Here is a 21,239-nt window from a genome sequence, read left to right on the forward strand (position 1 = left end):
TGGGTCTGACAGGGGGATCAAAACATGTCGAGAGAAATGGACCACTTCGCCTTACAGCCTCATGCCTCTCACCACATCAACTTTTGCAAAACTTCTCCCCATTTATGCTCTTTTCCCTTTTACCGTGCGCTCCAAATTGAGGAAAAAGGAGAAAATGAAAAGGAAGCAGGGAGCCAACCACTATTGTGCGCACCCTTGGGGGGGATTTGGCACAGCTGTCTTCTCTCTCAAACCCTTCTGGACCGCGGCACCAAAGACGGAGAGCGCAAGGCAGGAAAATTTTCAGAGCTTGCAAATGTTCTCTTTAATTTTTTTTGCACTTTTACCTTGTTTCTCACTTTTTTTGCTGCTGGTGTTCGCTGGGTCCCACGACAGTTTTCTTTTTTCGAGGGCGGAGGTTTTAGATGGCCGCGGTGGGAGAGACGGCGCGGCTCGTCACTTGGTGCTTTTAAGTCCGTTCACACGTTCATGTTTTTGCCGTCTTGATACAAGAATTGCTTGCAATGTAAATCTTTTCCGCTTTTTAAATAGCAATGACCACTTAAAAAACTCATCATTTGGTGTGCACTCTTTATGCGGTGCGACTTGTCTTATCGGTATCTTATCTTCATCGGCTGTGTGACCTTTCTCTTCAATATTTCTTTTCATCAATAATTTTTATGCAATCTTTGATTTTATTTCTCTCCTACACCCGCCCCTCCTTTCCTCCGCCTAATCTTCAAGGCAGAGAAACTCCCCCGGTAACGTATCTTTATGCTACAAAGTAACTTGAAGCAAATCAATCTATCGAGTAATGACATCAAATAACCCTCCAACCAAGCACACAACTCCGTGACTCCTGTAACGCGGGCCTCCACTCACTCATCCCGCCTCCTTCACTCAAAATTAAACAACAAAACCACCTTCCATCATATTTCTCTCTCTTTGTCTGTAGCCTTGAGTTCTTGACTAACCCTACTTTGTAGTAGCCGCGAATTGCGAGAATCTCGTTGAAATTTGAACAAGCCAGATGGCTTAGTGTGTACCTCGTATAATTGAAACACTGTGACTTGGGAACTTCATTCTTCTCTTTTCCCCCTTTCCCCTTCCCCAGACAGCCACCAGAATTATGGTGCCTGATGGCGTAGATATCTCTTCATCTTCTTCTCCTACATTCTCAATTTCTTTACCAATCATCTTCCTCTTCCTCTTCATCGTCTATAAGAGAAGCAAAAATTAGTACACAATATCATTACCTATAGACAATAAGAAGGAGCAAAAAAAAAGAAACTTACCACTCTTGCTAGCCTTGTCTTTAATCTTCTGCAAAGCTGCTGCTAGAGCATTTGGCACACCTCCCGGTCCAGCAGGGGCAGCAGCAGCTCCCGCACCTGAGCCAGAAGCTCCACCAACAGACGCTGCACTGCGGTCGTTGATCTTGGTCCTGTCCACCTTCTTGAGGCCTCCGATACCTCCTGCTCCCCGAATGTCTCCCAGGAGAGACGCCCGTCCACCCTCTACCTTGGGAAGAGCAGCCGAAGGGGCGCCAGACGAGTAGCCAGAGTCCCGATTTGGCATCGCCGCTGGCGGCGGAGGAGGAGGAGGCGGGACACCTGCTGCAGATGGAAATGGAGGTGGCGGTGGGGGAGGAGGAGCTCCAGCTCCTGGGATCGGAGGGGGGGCCAGGAGGCGGAGGAGGAGGAGGAGGAGCGGCGCTGGTCACGGGCATAGGAGGAGGTGGTGGTGGAGGTGCCGGCGGAGGGCTGCCAGCTCCAGGAATCGGCGGAGGACCAGGTGGAGGAGGAGGTGGAGGACTGGCAACTCCCGGCGATGGCAGCGGCGGCGGAGGCGGAACTGCTGGTGGAGCACTGACCGTGGGCAACGGAGGAGGCAATGACGGCGCTTTTGGCGATGGCAGAGGTGGAGGCGGAGGAGGAGCTGGGATGCTGCTTGCTACCGGCAGGGGGGGAGGCGGCGGCGCATGATTTGCCGCTGGTGGAGGCGGAACTGGTCGAGCACTTGGCGGCGGTAAAGGAGGAGCGCTCGCGGTTGGCACCTTTGGAGGCAGAGGAGGAGGAGCAGCGGCAGGAATCGATATGCCGGCATCGCTGCCTCGAGGTGGTGGTGGAGGAGGAACCGGTCCACGGCTGGGTGGAGGGGGCGCAGAAATGCGCTGGCCTGTGAAGGGAGGCGGAACGTTGAACTTGTGGTCGTCGGCCTCGAGAGGAGTCTTGGCAGGTCGCGGGGGAGGAGGGGGGATAGACGAAGTAGCACCAGGTATTATTGATAATACGGACGACTTCTTCTTGTCGGCGGCTTGGTTCGCAAACTTGCCGGCGTCGGGCAGGGGAGGCGGGGCATTGAATCTCGGCCGAGGAGGAGACGGTACTCTCGGTGGGCTGGCGTCTCTGGTGACCTGGCCGCCCGATCGCCGAGGGGCCGGAGGGGGAGGAGGCCCTGCTCTCCGTGCAGAAGGAGAGCTGTTCAGGGCAGCAGCGGCTGCTGCTGCGGCGGCGGGTGGAGGTGGAGGCGGTGCCCTCACAGTTCTTGATTCGAGGCCGTTGGTCGAAGGTGAAGGCAGGGCGGGTGGTGGTGGCGGCGGCGCTGCCTCATTGGCCAGCTTGGCTTGTTCTTCACGGAGAAAGTCGACAATGAACTCTTGGTTGTCCTTGATAAAGTCATCGTTCAAGCCCTTGTCGCTAAGATCCTGGCCGAAATGCTCTCGCCAAAGGGGGTCGAAAGCGTCCAGCAGAGCAAATTCAGAGCCCTTGTTATCGTTCAAGCTAACAGAGGAGCCGGAGTTGTGGGAAAACCCGGACAAATTGGAAGTTGCAGTGTCCGGTATCATGGACACGGTCGAATGTCGGTGGAAGATGTTGCCCAGCAGGCTATGCTTCTGGCCTCCTGAAGCCTGGTTGGATCCGCCAAAAGGAGCGGCTCTCGTGGCTCGGCTGGCGTTCTTTTCTCGCTCGTCCATCTTCTTTTTGAACTGCCTGGCCTCCTTCTCGTCGACAAAACTGAGCGCTGCGAGACATTCCTCCAATTCGAAAGTGTGGAAAAAGGTTCGGTCTTGGTTATAGCTCCATGAATCGAAGATTTCTTGGTCCCAGATGACCCCGCGGTTGGATGGCTGTTATAAATATACCAAAAGCTGTTAACACGTTGATTTCTTCTCTTCGTTTCTCTCCAGATCGGTCACTTGCTTCCCACGGGCCTTGTTTGCGAGCAAAACCAGCAGTAGAGTAAGCTGAGAAAAAGCGATTCAAAGGGAGTCACACGTACCGAGATATCCACCAATTTGAGCCAGTAGGTGTTACCGACCAGATCGTTGGCCAGCACAACGGCGCCCTGCAGTCCCGTGTAGGTCCATTTCGAGCGATTGGGATACGCAACGTAGAGCTTGGCGACGGCGACGGCCTGGATTTTGTTGGACTGCTTGGGCACGAAGCGCTTGACGGTATCCTTATCGTCGTCGTTGAGGATAGAGGGCATGTTTGCGGCGGTGGAGGCCGCTCGGGAGCGGTCGCTGGGGAAAGGCGCGGCGGCGGCGGATGGTGGCGGGAAGAAAAAAAGGGACAAGAGGTCGATTCGGCAGCGAGGAGCTGTTCACGAGCGACTGTTTGGCGGTCGTCGGTTTGGCGGCGTGGAAAGAGGGGGGCGCCTAATAGTAGGTAGTCGATGGTAGCTGGACTTGACCGTCTCCTCTTTTTGTCCAAAGTTGGCGCCCGCTGTCAAAAGGCAGCAGGATTTGATTCAAGGGCCGCAGCCTCCAGGCAGGCGTGGGCAACGGCCGCGGGCCGAGCAAGCGCTAATAGGATGGCTGTTTCGTGCAAGGGAGGAATCGAGTCGAACATGCGTCTCCGGCGGCGGAGGCATCAAGGGAGAGATTTAGGGAGGACAGGAAGATGAGAGAGAGAACAAAGCGAGGGCGAAGGTGAAGGAAGAGGACGTGCTGGCGTGAGGTTGCGCTATTCGGACAAGGGACCCGGGAATCCGCAGCAAGCAAGTTCCACTGGCAGTTTCGGTGCACAGCTCCGCCCCGGGCGCTATGGAATCCGCAGCAGCGCAAATTACACAGTGTTCGTCGCCCTCTCGCATCGCTGTAACTTTGGGGCTAGGCTGCTGGAAATTAGCGGGGAGGGGTGCTATAATAGGCCCAAGGCATCCATGGATACTGTAGCAGCTCCCCTGCCTGCTTACTGTACAGAAGCTGATTCTGCCTCAGTAGCAGAAAGCCGCGCCAGTCTCTGTCGTCATCACGCAGAAAAGGCACGAGACCTTCCAATGGTGACGACGGTTATCGATTGCAGAGCCATGGCAGAAGCTATGGGGATTCAGTTTAATTAATCTTGAGCATTTTGTGAGATGACATGCACAAGATGTAGAGCATTAGTACTGGTGGTTGAGTGGGCAGTATTGAGTGAGTGGCTCAGGCATCCACTGTCTCGCCGTCACACCCCGCCGTTACATTCTGCTGCGAACATCAAATCAGTACTCCATCAGGCAAGATAGCCTCTTTACACGAAATTGAAACCACATCAAGTCGTTCGTAAAGGAACAGAGTTTCAGATTAAAATGATGTATTGATTAATGGTAAACGCTCTATTGTTGTGTATTATCCTCTCTTTATTTGTTCAGCTCCTCCTTTCTAGCCTGGCGCTCCTCCTTGGTGCCCTGTTCTGGAGGCATGTTCTTGGCCACGGCCGGGCCTGGATGAGCCTGGTGCGCAGCAAACTTGGGGTCGACGGCGGCGTTGTCCTGGATGGGCTGGATGGAGAATTGCTTCTCGCCCTAGGAGAACTCCGTGTTAGCGACTCGGCTTGTCAAAGGCTTTCAATAGATGAAACGATGAATGCAAGACATACCTCCTTCTTTTGCTGGTTGTTGCCGGAATCCATGTTGATATGCTTTGAGACGAATGTTCTCCTTGTATATGGGTTTATGATATCGCGTTTATAACGTAAATGTGCAATAGTAGTTCTGTTACGAAGAATAATCATGCAATTTTGTGTTTTTACAGATTGGAGAAAAAGAAGTCAGAACTTGGGCAGCAAACCCGCAAACTATATATACACCCAAAGCGCCTTAGCTGAGGCCTGCAGGCTGAGGTTCGTTCGATACGGCGCCGCTTCTAGGCGCTGGTGGCGCTGGGTTAGATGTGGATGACGTTTCTGTCAACGTCATTGCAATGTTGGCACCGAGTCGAACCAAACAAGAATGTGCTTTAGGGTGTAACCACCGCGCAAGCAAAAATCGTAATCTTGATACGATGCGGTTGAACGCCAGTCATGAACTAGAACAAGAATTAACACAAGAATCATTCTGTGTTATCTCTTCCTGATACGGGCTTGTAAGTGATGGTCGTAACATGAGTACATTGGGGGCATCAAGGTACTGCAGTACACGCTTGTAATCGGTAATGCCCCAGATTTTGAACGGGAAGACAGCTCAAGCATGTTAGTAGTCACGTGAGTTAACGGAGCCCCGCCCGGAGCAGCGAGCTTGCCTGCGCTAGAAAACGGTACCCCGTCAATACGCCAGTCGGTCATACTAAAACAGGCTCTCTGCAGGTACCTTGTAACGGAAGCTGCCGAGCCACTCTTGACTCGATCTCGATAGCTCTGGGGAAACTTCACGCTCTTTGGGCCATGAAGCATCACCACCAACTCTCTCGGCGCCCCGCATGTCGACCAGCAATGCGCCGCAGCCAGTCAAGTTATCTCTGCCTCTGGTAGGCCCAGCCTTTTGGCTTGTAGCTTCTTCGGCCCTGTAATTGACGCTAACAGAGTGCGCATAGGAATACCAGCAGCAGCTGTTCCAGGAGCTTCGAGCCGAAGATGAACTCGTGATCCTGGCCCGCGGGCTGGGCCAGATGCGCCTTGTCACAAACCTCCTCCACTCCTACGATGCCGCCGGGAGCAACCTCATCGTCCTCGTCGGCGCAGACGAGCGTGAGAACAACTGGGTTGGCGAAGCACTGGCCGAGCATGCCGCCATCAGCGCATCTCCCAAGGCACGGGGCCTGACCGTTGTCAACACGGATTCTCAAACCGTCGGCGCCAGAGAGAAGATGTATGCAAACGGGGGGTATATTCAGCATTACGTCTCGTATTCTCGTCGTCGACCTCCTTACGGGACTGTTGAGTCCCGAGCTCATCACCGGCCTTGTTGTCCTTCATGCAGACAGAATTGTTGCCACTTCCTTGGAGGCCTTCATCCTTCGAGTGTACAGGCAAAAGAACAAGGTCGGCTTCCTCAAGGCCTTTTCGGACAATCCGGATCCTTTTACCACGGGCTTCTCACCATTGACCACCATGATGAGAAATCTGTTTCTCAAAAAGGCGTCTCTCTGGCCAAGATTCCACGTTGCCGTTGCACAATCTCTTGAAGGCAGGAAAAAGGCCGAAGTTATTGAGCTTGAGGTCCCCATGACGGACTCCATGACGGATATTCAGAATGCAATCATGGAATGCGTCGAAGTCAGCATCCACGAGCTCAAAAAGGGCAACTCGGGCCTGGAAATGGACGATTGGAACCTTGATAGCGCTCTACTCAAGAACTTTGACGTAATTGTCCGTCGCCAGCTCGATCCCAATTGGCATCGGGTCAGTTGGAAGACACGGCAGATTGTCAACGACTTAACCATCCTCCGTGGGCTGCTCAGCAACATCCTCACCTACGATGCTGTGTCTTTCTTGCAGCATCTCGACACTATTCACGCCGCACACTCCCCTCCTCCCGGGTCGACCCGACAATCCCAATCACCTTGGCTGTTCTTGGATGCTGCCCAAACCATATTTGACACCGCCCGGAGGCGCGTTTACTCTGCGAGTCCCAAAAACGTATCGCAAAGCGGCGAAAATATTGATTCTTTGCGACCCGTTCTTGAGGAATTGCCAAAATGGGGTATCCTGGCAGAAGTCCTGGAGGAGATTGATCGAGATCTGTTTTTTGAGCCCAAGGCTCGAGATGACTCTAACGGGGGCATATTAATCATGTGCTCAAATACAGATACCTGTCGGCAGCTTCGTGACTATCTTCAAACCATGCATGTGAAGCCAAAGGTAGACAAGGAGAAGCTTCCTGTCGTAGACGACCCCGAATTCGAACGTGAACGCACCGAGGAAGCCCGCCGACCGTCTGCCAACTTTATGATGAGGCGGAAACTTCGAAACTACCTACGGTGGAAACGACAGTTTGCGCAAGTCAGCGCCAGCTTGTTCGCCGAGAATCAAAAGGCTCTCAACGGTGCGTCGGACCCACGGCCGGGACACGGCGGCCTGAGAGGAGGCAAAGCGCCAGCAAACAAGAGGCGGAGAATGCGAGGCGGAGCCAGCTCAATGGCCATGTATGGACGTACTGACAACGGGAGCATTGCGCAATATTTTGAGAAACCGGCCGAGGTGGCCGATCTCATGGCAGAAGTCCAGATCACAGAAGAGGAAGCGCAGCAGCAGAAAGAAGACATTATCGCCGATCCGCTGGAAGACATGGAAGACTACTATCAGCTATTTGAGATGCAGGACCTGGTTGTTGTGCACGCCTACGACGGAGACCAGGATGAGCATGTGTTGGAAGAAGTCAAGCCACGATACATCATCATGTATGAGCCGGACGCCTCCTTTATTCGCCGGGTGGAAGTATACCGTTCATCTCACAATGACCGCAATGTCCGAGTGTACTTTCTGTATTACGGGGGCTCAGTCGAGGAGCAGCGCTATCTGTCTTCCGTCAGACGGGAAAAGGACGCCTTCACCAAGCTAATCAAGGAGCGAGCGAGCATGTCGTTGGTCATGACGGTCGACCCGCACGGCGCAGAAGACCCGCAGGAGGCCTTTCTGCGAACCGTCAACACCCGCATCGCCGGAGGCGGTAAGCTGGCGGCGACGGCCGAGCCGCCTCGGGTCGTTGTCGATGTGCGAGAATTCAGGTCTTCGCTGCCGTCGCTGCTGCACGGACGCTCCATGGTTGTAGTGCCATGCATGCTGACGGTGGGCGATTACATCTTGTCGCCCAACATTTGCGTAGAGCGGAAGTCCATCAGCGACTTGATCTCGTCCTTCAAGGACGGCAGACTGTACAGCCAAGCGGAAACCATGTTTCAGTATTACAAGAACCCCATGCTACTGATTGAATTCGACCAGAACAAGTCATTCACCCTAGAGCCCTTTGCCGATCTGTCGGGCAGCCTCAACAGCGTGGCCCCCACCAACGTGTCGTCAGATCTCCAGTCTAAGCTGGTGCTACTGACGCTGGCCTTTCCTAAGCTGCGCATCATCTGGTCATCTTCCCCATACGAGACAGCAGAGATATTCGCCTCTCTGAAAACCCTGGAGCACGAACCTGATCCGATTGCAGCAGTGCAGGCAGGCCTGGACAAGGACTCCAAGGTGGAAGATCAAGTCTTCAACCAAGAGCCGCAGGAAATGCTGACCATTGTACCGGGCGTGACGCCGCAGAACATCAAGAGCCTCGTCATTGATACGGAGAACATACGGGAGGTGGCCAACATGGAGCCCAAGGAGCTAGAGCCGATTGTAGGCAGAGCATCGGCCAACAAAATTCACGGCTTCTTTAATAGGAATGTGATGGAGGAAGATGACTGATATATCTCCACCTTACCAGTGCTATTTCATGAGACTTGTACATATACGACGGTTTTCACATTTCACATAATGAGCAAGGATAAAAGTGTGCCAATATAGCGTCTTATTCAAAATTAAACCAAAGCTAATATGTAATAATACATGCAGTAAACAAGAGACAAAGAAAAGAGGATATACCGCATAGGTAGCGACCCGGAGGTCGAGGTATCTCAAAACCAGAGTCCAAACAATAAAACAATAATCGTACAGCACAAGGAAAATCGGTTTGTTTTTGTGGTAGTGCGTCCTTCTTCCATTCCGTTCATGGTCGTTATTCATAACCCGCTCGAGGTGAAAGTTGAAGAAAAGATAGGGCCGTCCCAAGGATCAAGCCAGAAAGGAGGCATCAACATCGGCAGCTGCTCATATCTTGGGCTTCTTTTTTTCTAGTCGGTTTGTTGTTGTTCTTTATACCGTGCTCCGCATTCTGGAGCCTCGCATTCCTCGATGCCTGTGACGCCTGCCTCCAGAGCGGCCGCATGTCAGGCAACCGATGATGATGCCGAAGAAGGCGACGATGCCGTTAATGATCGCGGTGAGCATGTTGCCGATGCCGCTGATAATGGCCATGATGACGGAGCCGATGGTCCGGAAGATGGCTTCGAACTGTAGAAAGGGCTAGTTAGCATCTAATGTGTATTTTTAATCGCGGATGGGTAGTACATACGCAAGATACGACGGCACCCATTGTGAATGTTTGTGTGTTGTTGTAGTGGTAGAGAAAGTGTTTGTGTGGTGATTCAACAGGGTATGTTGATTCTCAATGTCAAGATCAGAAAGTAGTGATGGTAGTGGTCTCAAGAAAAGTTCTTGTTTGTGGAAAGAATGGTCATGGAGAAGAGAAGAGAAGAGAGAGGTGGAAAGAGGTGGCGAGCTCCCTTCTCTTATACACACGAGAGCTGCCCCCCCAAAACCGCAAAAGATGCCTGAATCCCTGCAACCAACCCCATTGTCCTTGCTCGCCTCACGCAATAGATACGTTTTGGATTTTAAAAAAAAAAAAACCAAGCTAACGCGCGGAATGTACCCAGGGAAAAAGGGGACTATACTGCTGTAAGGTTACCGCATTACACGATACTACCTCTAGCCCTTTCATCTTTTCCAAGGAACAGAGAGTCAGGTACATTCTGCATAGACGCCACATACGCACGGTACCTAAAACGCCCTATCCACTCCCGAAAACTCACTCACATGCTGTACACAGGCACATGAACACACACAGAATGGCCCTATCAATCCTGCTGCAGCTCCCCGTCGTTGAAGCGGTCTCTCCATCCACACTTGGCATCCACTCACACCAGGCAAGGGGGGGGCGCTAGATTTGCATCTTGGTGGTAACAAGGCAGGCAAAGATTGGCACCAGATGTGGCTTCTCCAGCGTCATCATTGCAAACATAATTTCTCTTCGCAGAGGGGAGAAGAAGCTCCCCGAAAGCAGCAATTTGGCAGAAGCTTCTTCTGCTGTGGCTGAGGCACCGTCAAGGGCCGTTGCATGACGTCAACATGATTGTTGCATGTCACTTATGTCACCCTTTTATTGCACAAGCGTCATTGCCGTCGAAATCGTCATACTGTTTACCGTCACCTTTCACTACCAACGGGCTGCCTCCCCTAAAATTGCCAAAAGCTTCACTGCTGCTATGTACTCATTCTCAATTCACTTGTACTGTCTCTACCCTTTTGTCGGTGCTTCTGCTCCGCCATTCTGCCACCACATGCATGCATTCAGTCTCTCACCTCTTCTTCTGCTTTGTTGCGGTAAGGCTGCTGCTCCCGCTAGTTTCAACGGCAGCCGGAGTGGGGCCCCCCCTTGACGTATATGCACCAACCCTGGCCCCTGGAAATCTTGATTTTTGACAGTCAGGCCGTCCCTGTGCTCCGTAGGAATTAGAATTCGCCCATGGAAGCATGTTTGCTCACAGGCCGCATGCCATGTTTGATCATCATCTCTATCTGCCTTTTTACTTTATTCGATACGAGGCTGCGCGCATATCTGTGTCTTCATCGAGATTCTTCGTGTTTCCGGTGCCCTAGACCAGAGTTACCCGAAACAGCTGCTCGTGACGTCAACCACTCCAGCGCCAAACTCCAGTCCCAATCAACAACGCCCTTTTTCCCACTGCTTCTAGATGGTCTCACTCTGCCAATATCATTATCACATGTCTTCTGTCATATTCCATATTCCATATTCCCGCCTTCCCGCCTTCCCAGCGTCTGCAATGTAATGTCAGTCACCGTCTCTCAGGCACATAATACCAGGTATCTGCCAATGGCAAGCCGTTACTGGCAGGGCCACTCACTCGCTGCATGCATGCCTGCCTGCTCACCGTTCTTCTGCGTGCCTTGCGCGCTCCAGGACCACCAGCGCATACCGCCGCCATTGGCCCATGCCCAGCGCGTTGCCTGATGCTCGCAGAGGCGGTGTCGCATTTAATGAAGTGCATTTGCCGGCAATTCGTGGGTTCCAGCAGTGCTTTGGGCGGTGAGTGCGCGCGCGCTGTACCGCAACTTTCATATGCTTGCTGTATGCTGTATGCGATGCTTGCTGCATTGCATCTGTCTATCGTACATGGGGGTAGCATCCAATCCTTTTGCAATACTACTACAGGCGAAGTGGTAGGCATCAGTGCCAGCTCTGCCGATTCCCAAATCCGACTCGGGATGATATGCCCGCCCAATATTCCCATCATTACCCGATGGCCGCCATTCTTTTTCCTTCTTCGCAGTAGGGATTGTAACAAGTAGTAGTAGTAACTAGTAGTAATTACAGAGATGAGACGAGACAAAAAGAGGAAGAGGAAACTATAGAAACAAGTAAATACCTAAATCATACACGTAAATTCATTCATGGCCCCCTGCAGCGCCTTCTATATGCCATAGTTGGGGGGAGATACTCCGTATAATAAGGGGGGGATGGGTTGGTTAGTAAGCAGTTACAGCCGTCTTTTATATAGATGGATATCCAGAAGAGATCCCAGCGTGTTCGTGCACGCCCTTTTCATCGCGAGAACCACCATTTCTTCCTGTTATTCATCGCCTTCTGCATGTGCGCCCGCAGCAACAGCTCTCTGTTCCTCGAGTCCAGGATGCCAAGCGCTGCGCCGTCGTCGTAAAATGGTTGGCCCCGCGACAGCCGCGGCCGCTCGCCGCCCATCATCTTGATGCGCTGGATCTTACGCAGCCGAACCAGTCCGTACCAGCAGACTAAAAGGGAAAAGACTGTTGATACGGCCGTGACCGCACCAAAACCCCAGTTGGTCTCTTCGATAAAGTTCTCCAGGTTGGCGCCGTACAGTCCAGCAATGAATGTGCCCATTGCCAGTCCCAGCGTCCCGATGCTGAATTTGAGTTCCAAAAGCATGAGAGCGTTTCGGTTGGCATCGAGAATAGCTCGAGAACTGCCATACGAATGATTAGTATAAACGGCATGAAAAAGATTCAAGGCGAAGCATCTGTCAAACTCACAGCTCCTCTGTATTCCGGATGCCAGACACCAAATTGCTGGCCTCTTGTACAATTTCATCTGCAAGCTTATGGTACGACTCAAGCAGCATCTCAACTTCCGTATGGTCGTCGGTGCTTCTGTACAAGTCGTGTACCTTTTCGGTCAGGTACATGGCCGCCAAGTCATCATCCGCTTCCAGCAGCTCTTCAATGGCGTCCCGCACCAGCTTGGCCTTTTGTTCAAACGTGCTAACCCGCTTGGATAAGATTAAAAGCTGACGCAGCTTTTGTCGGTCAATGTCGTCTTCGAGCTCGCTAAGGATGCGCATAACCGGCTCTCGCACGGATTCAAAGTCCGCTTCCAGCTCAGATGTAACCGATGTCAGCACAGCTTCGAGAGCACGAAACTCGTAGGGCAGCCCCGCCACGCCAGGCGGGGGTTTCTGCTGCAGCTTGCCCTGGAGGTCATACATAAAGGCCGACTGCGGGTAAGACGTCTTGGAGCCGTAGACGTCAAAGAGCAGCACGCGGTCGCGCTTTATGAGGACTCTCAGATGTAGTAGATTCAGCAGAATGGCTGACGGGCGAACGAGGATGTGGGGGAGATTGGACGAGTCGATTTTGCGCAAATCACGAGGCAGTAAACCATACTGTTGAGATGATAGCATGGTTAGCACATCACCGTTCTCACAACCACGGCCAAGAATCCTACTTTAGAAACATACCTTTGCAATCAGCTCCGTCTTTTTGAACTCGCCATCCATCAGAATCACCTTGCCGTTCTCGTCGACCTCTGTACATCGTAGTCGCGGCTCCAGCGCTGCCTTGGCAGACAGGATTCGCCGATTGTTGAACATGGATGAGCCATGGTCCATGTCCTCGCGCGAAGGCAAATCGTCTGGCTTCAGAGACTTGGCACCTTTGCGCACTCCAATGCCCCAGAGCCTCTCCTGCCACGATGGAGCCGCATTCGCATCCGTCGTCTTCTGGCGTGCAGGCGTCGACGTATAAAACGACTCCCGTTGCAGCGTTTTCGCGCAGGCCCTTCGCACCGCTCTCCCAATCTGTAGCTGTCCCAGGCTGAAAACCGACGACTCCAGCTCTATATAAGGAATCGGTTCGCCAGAACTGGAACTGGCGCCGAGGGCGGTCGAATGCGCTCTCAAGGCTCGCTGGCCCGAAGCCCCGTTCGTCGCTCGGCTTCGACAGACATGGCCGCAGTTGTAGTTGAAGAAGGCGATCTCGGACTGCGAGCGCAAGAATCGCAAGAGGCTTCGCGAAGGTACCGGCGATCGCAATGCCGCAGATTGCATCGCTATAGAGTGGCGCGGCGATAAAATATCTTCAACATAGACGCAGTCGGATGGCCTGTCGAGTAGCCGATACGTACGGATAGGGATATGAGAAACAAACAGCACCACTGCCTCTATTGGCTTAGCAGCAGAAAAGACCCGTGTCGGTAACGAGTGTCGCAAATGCTAATAATAAAACAACCCTGTTGATGGTGTCTGCCAGTTTCTCCAACTTCTTCAGCCCGTTTATCAGACGGCATGCATTATCTTGGCAGTTTGCCTTCTCAAAATTTACCTCGCTATCGCAATCGGGGTGCACGGACCACTTCCCTTCCCGTCCGCCTGCTTCCTGCCCACCTGGTTCCTGCCAGCGCATCTGGAGAGAAACTCGGGCAAGAACGCCTCAAGTGATAAAGTACAGGAATAATGGGGTACCCCGTACTTGTACAACGGACAATTCATTTGTGCAAAAAATACTTTGACTCCATCATCTTCAATTCCTGACTTTGACTTGATTTCCTTCCAACCACGTCGATTCCCAGCAGCTTGGCTCTTTTGCTCGCCCGTCCTCACTGCTACCTCCGTACTACTGCTAGTGCTTCGATGGCTGACCAAATGGGGCCAAGGTTCAGACTTTCAGCGACCTGGGTCGCTCGCACAGCGTCGACTCGCCCAATTCTTCCTCGTGCAGCATCCCCCAGCAATTCTGCACAATTCAATTCTTGGCCTAGCAGCCACCATCCTTCGGCTGAAGTCTATTCACCGCCGTCTCGGACTCGACTTTACCGCAACAAGACAAGCTGTCGGTAGTCGAGCCGCGAAGACAGGCTGTCTCCACCATAAATTGCCTGCCGTCCGCCCCCCCAAAAGAGGATCCCCAGACCGTCCTTCCAGCGGTCCCATCCGTTGCTGGAATTTCAATTTCATATCAGACGGCTCACTCTTACAAATACCCAATATTCGGTTGTGCAGCAGCCGCAATCTCTCTTCTTTATCTTCTTGGACGCTTGATGGAACTTACCAAAGTCCACGTAAAGGGCAAACGCAAGACGCCTGCCACGAGCCGCCCCCAGGCGCTATGCGAACAGCAGCCACCATTCAAGGCCCCAAGGACTAGGAAGTCATTGTCCTCCGTCATGGCTACTCGAAAGACACGCCATCGGAATACTCTCGACTCTCTCCCGGCCGAGATTCTCGAAAACATCCTCCTGTACAGCGCCAATCTCGCTCTGCCCCGCGTCAGCAACTTCATTGGCGCGAAGCTATCCGGACGGGCTACTCTGTTGCGTCTCTTCATCCTGGCCTTTCATGACACCTGGGAGCAGTGGTTCGGCATTCCCACAAACCCTACAATTGTTCACGGGCCTTGGTTGGAAAATGCCCAGCATGTCCCTTGTCGCGGAGACCCCAAATTCCAGGTTCGTCCCATCCCTTCCCTCCGAGATTGAAGTAGCAGACGCAGTTCTAGCATGTGTACTTCGAGATGGCTCGGTCCCCAGACGCGCCAGTGCTAATCTAGGCATGTATACAAATCTATAGACTCAAATGCTTGATCAGCCTTGGATCAGCATTGATTTAATCCTGCAAGCCCAGCAGACGTGGGCTGACAATCATGGACGGGGGTGTCATTACCAACATGGTACCTTTTGGATCGATGATTCTGAGCAAGTCGGCCACGATTATGACGGGGGCTTCTCTCACTTTGATGCGCGCGAGTGCTTCGAGGCCGACTACCAGCAGGCTCTGAAATGGCCCGCATTTGCAGCCCGAGGCATCCACTGGTTCTCGCAAGATATTCATCCCTTGACACGTCTCCCTTCTAAGCTCATTGCCGGTCCGTGGGACGACGAGAAGCAGCGCCAGCTGTTTTGGCTTTGCCGAGGAGGCTACATGACCTGTGGCAAACTCCTTGTCGAGCCTCCCTGGGAGGTCAAGATTGATCTGATTCGCAATTCCATTCTTAATGCTGAAGTGCCCAACATGTTAGCCATCAACTGCCTATATCGCACCTGGGTCTTTGATGGCCTACCTACCGAAGTGATACGGGAAGAAATCATTAAACTCGAACGTCGAATCCTATGGGGCGGCGACCCGCTCGAGATCCGAGAGTTGCTGCGGCGTATTCGAAGCGCCTTTTTCCTCTCTTTGCACGTCCCAGATTCTAGATCAGACGTCATAGTCAGGCGGGCCGACATCTAGCTGTCTTCTCCCTGCAAGCCCTTTCGTCTCCTTCATCTCCTCCATCCTCCATCCTCTATCCCCTCTTTTCTTCCTAAGCCTTCACCCTCCCTCATGTTCGAGTGCCATGGCTGTCACGGAGTCCAATCTTTGTCAAATCACGCGCTGTCAGTGAACCACTGCGAGCTGTACACGTATGGTGCCAACTTGACGAAAGCATGACAACGTCCCAAAGAGTGGATATATCGATTATTCCGCCCACTACTCGCCTCTCATGCCTAATCAGCACCTCTCCCTCCTGCATACAGCCTTGGTTTGAAGGGCGAGGTGACCGTTGTATCTCGACCAAGTGGAAAACATGTATGATATTGGAGAAATGGCAGCTGTCACATTAGCCGGTGCTGCATATTTGGGGTCCGCAAATCAAAGCTATGGTCAGGTGAACAAAAGATGTGGTTACACAACATCTCTCCAAATCAAATCAAAGACGGACAAAGCAACCTCCAACGCAATTCACTTCTGCGGAGCGCGAGCAAGCACGGCGTGAGCACAACGACTTCTCGGTCAAGGTCCAGATGCATTCCCATCAATCACGCATCCAAGCACACCCACGTTGGAATCGAGCTCTTTCGCCGTCATTCAACCATTTTCTCTCTTTGGCGTTGAATCTACCGAGTTTGCAGTATCGCTCTCGAAATGCCTCACAGTCGTATGATGCTGTCTAGCCAAAGCCTTACTGGGCATGGAACTGAAAAAACCCTCGCTGCACTACGTGCCGTATCGAACAATCGCCGGTAACATCACTGCCGCGTCTCAATTGGACCTCTACCGAGCCCCTCTCTCATCGTCAATCCCCCCCAGAATGCTTCACTCCATTGTCTTGCGAAGTAATGTTTTGACGCCCGCTGTCCAACTCGGCTCCATGCAGCGTGTGTCCCGACCCTCCAGATGAACCAGAAACAAGTAGACGAATCAGCCACTTATATGAAAAGCTACAGCTTTGGTCAGCTTTGGTTGGTCCACGTCTGTCATTTCCGGAGAGGGAATTATGCAACAGCCCACATCTGCAGTACTACTTCAGCTACATGGAAAAAAAAATGGGAAATATTAATAAAAGAAAAAAAAAACAATCGAGTGCCACAAAAGGAGTTAGAAATGGAGGAATTCTCATTTCCGCCCTGTTAGAGTTGGGGAGTTGCTTTTGAGCATCCCAGGCTGGGCCACTCAGTAATAGTGAGCATGTGAAGGGATTGTGAAAGGATCAAGTGTTTTCCTACTCATGCCATGTGTACGACTTTCTTTTTGGATAATAAGTAGCGGTCATAATATGATATTAACCAGGATCTATTAGTCACAGATTATGTTATCACATTCTACCTTTCCTCATATTGGGCCGAGCCGAAGGAACCGCTGAGACGCGACAGGATACCACCGACACAGGTCATTGATATAGCAACGCGTATGAGCAGCCTGGCATCGCGGTCGAAACATCTGTCACGAGTACAAGTCCACCAACGCACGAGTCGCGGCATCAGCTCTTGATACGCGACAACCCCCTCGTCCATACGTGTAGTCATATTCACGCCCTTGGCGTCACTTTGCCTGCCCAGCCCCTACTACATGCCTCCTCGCCGTGAACGAGGCCCGTGATATCTTACCCACTATCAGGCACTCATTCTCGCGCAGGATTACGCCAGCCAGCCACACACAAGAAATGAATGACTCCACCGGGAATAGGAAGGGGGTCCTTTTCGGCGAGATGGATCGGGTAGCTCATGAGAACTTGAGACTTTGCTACCAAGCATGATAACCAATACCCGACTTCAAACCAGCAAAGGCTACTAAACTAGACGTGGCGAAGTCAAAGTCGACAACCAATCTACCAAGGACGTCCGCTGTATGACCTTTTTATTGCTTGTTGATGAAACTTCCCAGTTTATTGGAGCTTTATTTAAAAAGCAATAATCCAAGGCAATGAAGCGGAGGTTTCTCGATTATATCGGCTGTCACTTTCGACTTCGCGACGTCTGGTGTGTAGTCTTTGCTGCTTGGAAGTGGTTTCATGTCAAGGCAAAAAAGGGATGACTCCAGAGACAGTTTAGTCATCAAAGCCACATGCAATCCAAATCCAGATAAAACCGGAGCAATATTTCGTTCAAACAACCCTCCCTCTGTTCGCCACCGCTTACCCAATCAGGCATGCTTCCGACCTCAAAGCGAAATTTTTTAGTTAACCACCCCCCTCCCCATGTTGGGTTTTTCTCCCGGGGGGGGTTTTTTTTGTTTCCCAATGACTCACTCGGTGGGCGGCCGCTTTTGCGTAGCACCCTTTTTTTCACGCAACTCAGCAACGTCACGCCAGAAGGAACCGGATGTTTGGGTTAGTTTGGGTTGATAATTTCGCGCACAAAAGAACGAATGGAATTACTGGCTTGAGCCCTGAAAGATGTGCACATTATACATGGATTCATACGAATTTGTTGCGCCCTCGTCCATCAGTTCATAAGGTACTCGACGACTGTGGCTGATACAGAGTCGACAACACCAATCAAGAAATACTTACTCGCAGAGGCAGGCTAAATAGAGGCTTTAAAGCTATAAATGGGAATTATGGTGGTTTAGCACCATATCCAAGTAATAGTCGATTTTAGTCCATTCGGTAGTGCTCTATTGGTATACTTTGTAGCAATGTCACTTCACTTTCTGGCTTGCCTTGTACCTACTGAATCATGCGTGTCACTGATGGAGAAACATGGGACAATCAATAGTCTTCCTGCTCAACATGTTTCAATTCTCCCCATTCGCTTCATCCCCAGCCTTCTTTCAAAACAGAGCTGGATCCAAAGCGAACGAGGCTTCAGCTTCTAGAAGCCTAGAGCAAATAGAAAAAAAAAAAAGAAAAAAAAATTGGAAAGTGTGAAAAAATAAAAAAAAAATATCAAAACAGCATCAACTGCCTCTCTCCTCTTCTCCTCTGCTTCTACTAGTCGTACATGCGCAACAACTTCTCTCCTCTCCATAGCCACCCCCTAAATCATCAACCATCATCCCCTGAAATTGCTCTCTTCGACACTATACAGGATATCTTTCATCACCATTCGTTGTATAACCATCCATGTGTAAAATTTCCCTTTGTTCCTGGATGAGGAAACAGTTTTAAAAAAAAAATTAAAACGCACTTTTTCCAAAAGGCATCCCAATGCCTTGGATATCATCGTTCCGGTGGTTTATGATCGTTTTGCAGAAAAAAATAATGTCCCTTTGCCCCCAGGCTGTGCGATATCAAAAGCTCTGTTTGTCAACGAGACGTCCCTTGGTCTCTTTCTCCTTCGAGCGCCATTCCATGGAAATCAATAATCAAATCGCAAGTCTTCTAACAAAGGGAAGAATAATAAGGAGAATAAAAAAAGCGAGAGAATTGAGGGCCAATAGTTACAGCCAAACCGATCCGTGGTAAGTTAACAGCATTAGATTGTTGGCGAAAAAAAAATAGTTCGCGTAAAGCTTGACAGGTCATAAACAAACAAACGCCCCAGGTGTAAATTTCAGTTGAGGATCTCCCAAAAGCTTGGCTCTCGGAGGCCATAGTTGTGGTTGCCCGTTGCTACTTGGTAGCCGGTTGCTGCCTCGGTGGAGCAGCAGAGTCTCTTCCTCGTGTCTGCCGAGCTGGGCAGGACAGGCTGCTGGAAGCGAGAAGTGCTTCCGTAGGGTGCGCCGAGGATCTCGCGGACGTGGTCCTGGAGAGGCTGGTCCAGCGATGCGGTTCTGCTACGCTTGGTTCCGGTCTTGGGCGCCTCGGGAGCATAGTAAGCGCTACGGATGCTCTGGTTGTGCAAATCTTGCAGAGTGCGCGCGGCATCCGAGTCGGCTTCTCGCGACTGGCGCTCCAGCTCGCGCTCGTATCTTGCTGACAGGGAGGTTTCCGTCCGAAGGCCTCCAATCTTCGCAACCGGGCCGGTATACGATTCGGGAGAGGACGAGAAACCATACTCTTCACTGCTCTCCGAGACGGTGTGGATAGTCGTCTTCAGGCTTGATCTCTCATTCATCGCCTTCATCAATCGGAATCGCGACTGAGCCATCAACGGATTGTTGAGGGTCGCGCTAGCCAGAGACGAGGCAGACGAAACGGAGGACGAGCGAGAAGTGTGAGACAAATCCGAGACCATCGACTCGGGAGAGGACATGGTGGAGATGGAGTTGGCAAGCGAAGATCGACGAGCGGGGCAGAAGTTCTGAGGAGAGGTGGACAGAGTCGGCGCGGGGAAGCGTTCCAGATGCTGGGCGGCGGCGCTGGTGACACCAGCCTGAGCCATGGCCAAACCCATTGCGCTGCTTCTTCCGAGGATTTGGGTTGCAACACTCGCTGCAGGAGTGCACATACCACTTGATTGCGGCGTGAGACGTGGCGTCGGGAGAAGACCCAGAGTCGGGGCCATTCTGCCGGGAGTGGCCGAGTAGGCCATCATGGGGGTCGGCTCCATGGGAGGCAGGTACTTTGTGGTCAACTTGGGATCGCAAGTTTCTTCCTCAGCCAGGACCAAAGGAGTTTGTCGCTGCTGCTGTTCCGCAGGAAGATTGAGGATGCTGCGAGGCGACAGTGCGCAGAGATCACTGGATCTGGCAGCTGACAGCTGAGCAGCAGACATGAGCACCTCGACGTTGGTCAAGTCAGGGTTCAGCCTGAGAATGGCTTGTTTCCATCTCAAGGTCTGCCGAGCCAGAGTGGGAGAAAGGGCACCCGGCGATGGCGGCGGAGGAGGTGGCGTATGCTTCAGAACGATCTCAGTCCATCTCTGGAAGACTTCGTCTGTAATGTGCAACTTCCAGTTGACAGCGAGGAGGAAAGCCACCTCGTTTTGGTTGATCTCCTGGACGCCGAGGCCGGAGATCTTGCTCCAGGCACGTGCCGAGTAGTTTCGGTCCTGGAGGTACTTGGATGCAAGGATCAGGGCCGCGAGGAACATGCGCCGACCGCACTGAAGAGCGCGGTCAGAGTAGCGATCCTCGTACTGCTCGGTAGTAAAGCCACGCTTGGGAACGTGAGGCTTGATGAGGACCAGGTAGTACAGGGCGACTTGCAGCGTCGAGTAACTCGTACGTGAGCGCCGAAGAGTCTCCTGGATAAAGGTCCGCAGCGGGAGCACGGCTCTGTTGCCAGGTTCCGGGCGGCATGGAGCAGAAGAAAGAGGCCAGATGGCTTCGACGATCTGAGTCGAGGAATCTGTCGCGGTAAAGGCTAATGAGTACGGGGATTCTGAGAGGCTCATGGTTATGTCAGCAAGAAAAACGTACCAACGAGGCTGTCGACAAAGTTCACTTTGCGATCCGACTGCCGGACTAGCGAGGGAGGGTGACATCCCGAGCTGCCGCTGGAACTCGTGGTCCGTCTAGGGTTTTGACGCAGTTCTGCGGGGACGGCAGCAGCAGGAATAGGGATAGGCGCAGTCGGTTGCTGCTGGCCAGGCGCTTCAGGGCGGCGACGAATCGCCTGGAGGAAGACGGACTGCCAGGGGTCGTTGTCAGACGAAGCGGTGGAAGTCGAGGCGTCGTCTGAGGTCTGCGATGCGGTGTCGGAGCCAGACCACACCGAGGCTGAGGCCAAGGAGGATGAGGCGGAGGAGCTGTAGGAAGAGGTGTAGGAGGAGGAGTATTGACTCAAAGGGTCATATGCGGGTGAGATGGTGGTATCACACGGCAT

The 21,239-nt window shown here is 52.3% G+C and overlaps 8 protein-coding genes across 8 annotated transcripts; 2 read left to right on the plus strand and 6 right to left on the minus strand.

Moving 5' to 3' along the window:
- Nucleotides 1-659: 659 nt before the first annotated feature.
- Nucleotides 660-3,929, minus strand: TrAtP1_001788 (uncharacterized protein). The gene is made up of 3 exons (XM_066111159.1): nucleotides 3,262-3,929; nucleotides 1,275-3,109; nucleotides 660-1,197 (listed from the first exon to the last, which is right to left on the minus strand). Exons 1-2 carry the CDS (start codon nucleotides 3,469-3,471, stop codon nucleotides 1,295-1,297), a joined length of 2,025 nt encoding a protein of 674 aa, XP_065967232.1. The 5' UTR covers nucleotides 3,472-3,929; the 3' UTR covers nucleotides 660-1,197; nucleotides 1,275-1,294.
- Nucleotides 3,930-4,523: 594 nt separating this feature from the next.
- Nucleotides 4,524-4,993, minus strand: TrAtP1_001789 (uncharacterized protein). Its single transcript, XM_014085244.2, has 2 exons — nucleotides 4,845-4,993; nucleotides 4,524-4,770 (listed from the first exon to the last, which is right to left on the minus strand). Exons 1-2 carry the CDS (start codon nucleotides 4,977-4,979, stop codon nucleotides 4,606-4,608), a joined length of 300 nt encoding a protein of 99 aa, XP_013940719.2. The 5' UTR covers nucleotides 4,980-4,993; the 3' UTR covers nucleotides 4,524-4,605.
- A 574-nt stretch (nucleotides 4,994-5,567) lies between these two features.
- TrAtP1_001791 (uncharacterized protein) lies at nucleotides 5,568-8,702 on the plus strand. Its single transcript, XM_066111161.1, has 2 exons — nucleotides 5,568-5,710; nucleotides 5,777-8,702. The coding sequence occupies exon 2, from the start codon at nucleotides 6,054-6,056 to the stop codon at nucleotides 8,583-8,585; it is 2,532 nt and encodes an 843-aa protein (XP_065967234.1). The 5' UTR covers nucleotides 5,568-5,710; nucleotides 5,777-6,053; the 3' UTR covers nucleotides 8,586-8,702.
- TrAtP1_001790 (uncharacterized protein) lies at nucleotides 5,759-5,968 on the minus strand (the record flags this gene model as incomplete). The annotated part of the gene is made up of 1 exon (XM_066111160.1): nucleotides 5,759-5,968. The coding sequence occupies one exon, from the start codon at nucleotides 5,966-5,968 to the stop codon at nucleotides 5,759-5,761; it is 210 nt and encodes a 69-aa protein (XP_065967233.1).
- A 330-nt stretch (nucleotides 8,703-9,032) lies between the features above and the next one.
- Nucleotides 9,033-9,312, minus strand: TrAtP1_001792 (uncharacterized protein; the record flags this gene model as incomplete). The annotated part of the gene is made up of 2 exons (XM_014085816.2): nucleotides 9,033-9,230; nucleotides 9,292-9,312. 2 exons carry the CDS (start codon nucleotides 9,310-9,312, stop codon nucleotides 9,033-9,035), a joined length of 219 nt encoding a protein of 72 aa, XP_013941291.1.
- Nucleotides 9,313-11,622: 2,310 nt separating this feature from the next.
- On the minus strand, nucleotides 11,623-13,381 carry TrAtP1_001793 (uncharacterized protein; the record flags this gene model as incomplete). Its single annotated transcript, XM_014086307.2, has 3 exons — nucleotides 11,623-12,022; nucleotides 12,090-12,718; nucleotides 12,794-13,381. The coding sequence occupies 3 exons, from the start codon at nucleotides 13,379-13,381 to the stop codon at nucleotides 11,623-11,625; spliced, it is 1,617 nt and encodes a 538-aa protein (XP_013941782.2).
- A 989-nt stretch (nucleotides 13,382-14,370) lies between these two features.
- TrAtP1_001794 (uncharacterized protein) lies at nucleotides 14,371-15,559 on the plus strand (the record flags this gene model as incomplete). Its single annotated transcript, XM_014085815.2, has 2 exons — nucleotides 14,371-14,778; nucleotides 14,900-15,559. 2 exons carry the CDS (start codon nucleotides 14,371-14,373, stop codon nucleotides 15,557-15,559), a joined length of 1,068 nt encoding a protein of 355 aa, XP_013941290.2.
- A 3,524-nt stretch (nucleotides 15,560-19,083) lies between these two features.
- Nucleotides 19,084-21,239, minus strand: TrAtP1_001795 (uncharacterized protein; the record flags this gene model as incomplete). The annotated part of the gene is made up of 2 exons (XM_014085813.2): nucleotides 19,084-20,762; nucleotides 20,834-21,239. The coding sequence occupies 2 exons, from the start codon at nucleotides 21,237-21,239 to the stop codon at nucleotides 19,084-19,086; spliced, it is 2,085 nt and encodes a 694-aa protein (XP_013941288.2).

This window comes from Trichoderma atroviride, chromosome 1 (genome assembly GCF_020647795.1).
Source record: "Trichoderma atroviride chromosome 1, complete sequence".
Taxonomy (NCBI): Eukaryota; Fungi; Ascomycota; class Sordariomycetes; order Hypocreales; family Hypocreaceae; genus Trichoderma; species Trichoderma atroviride.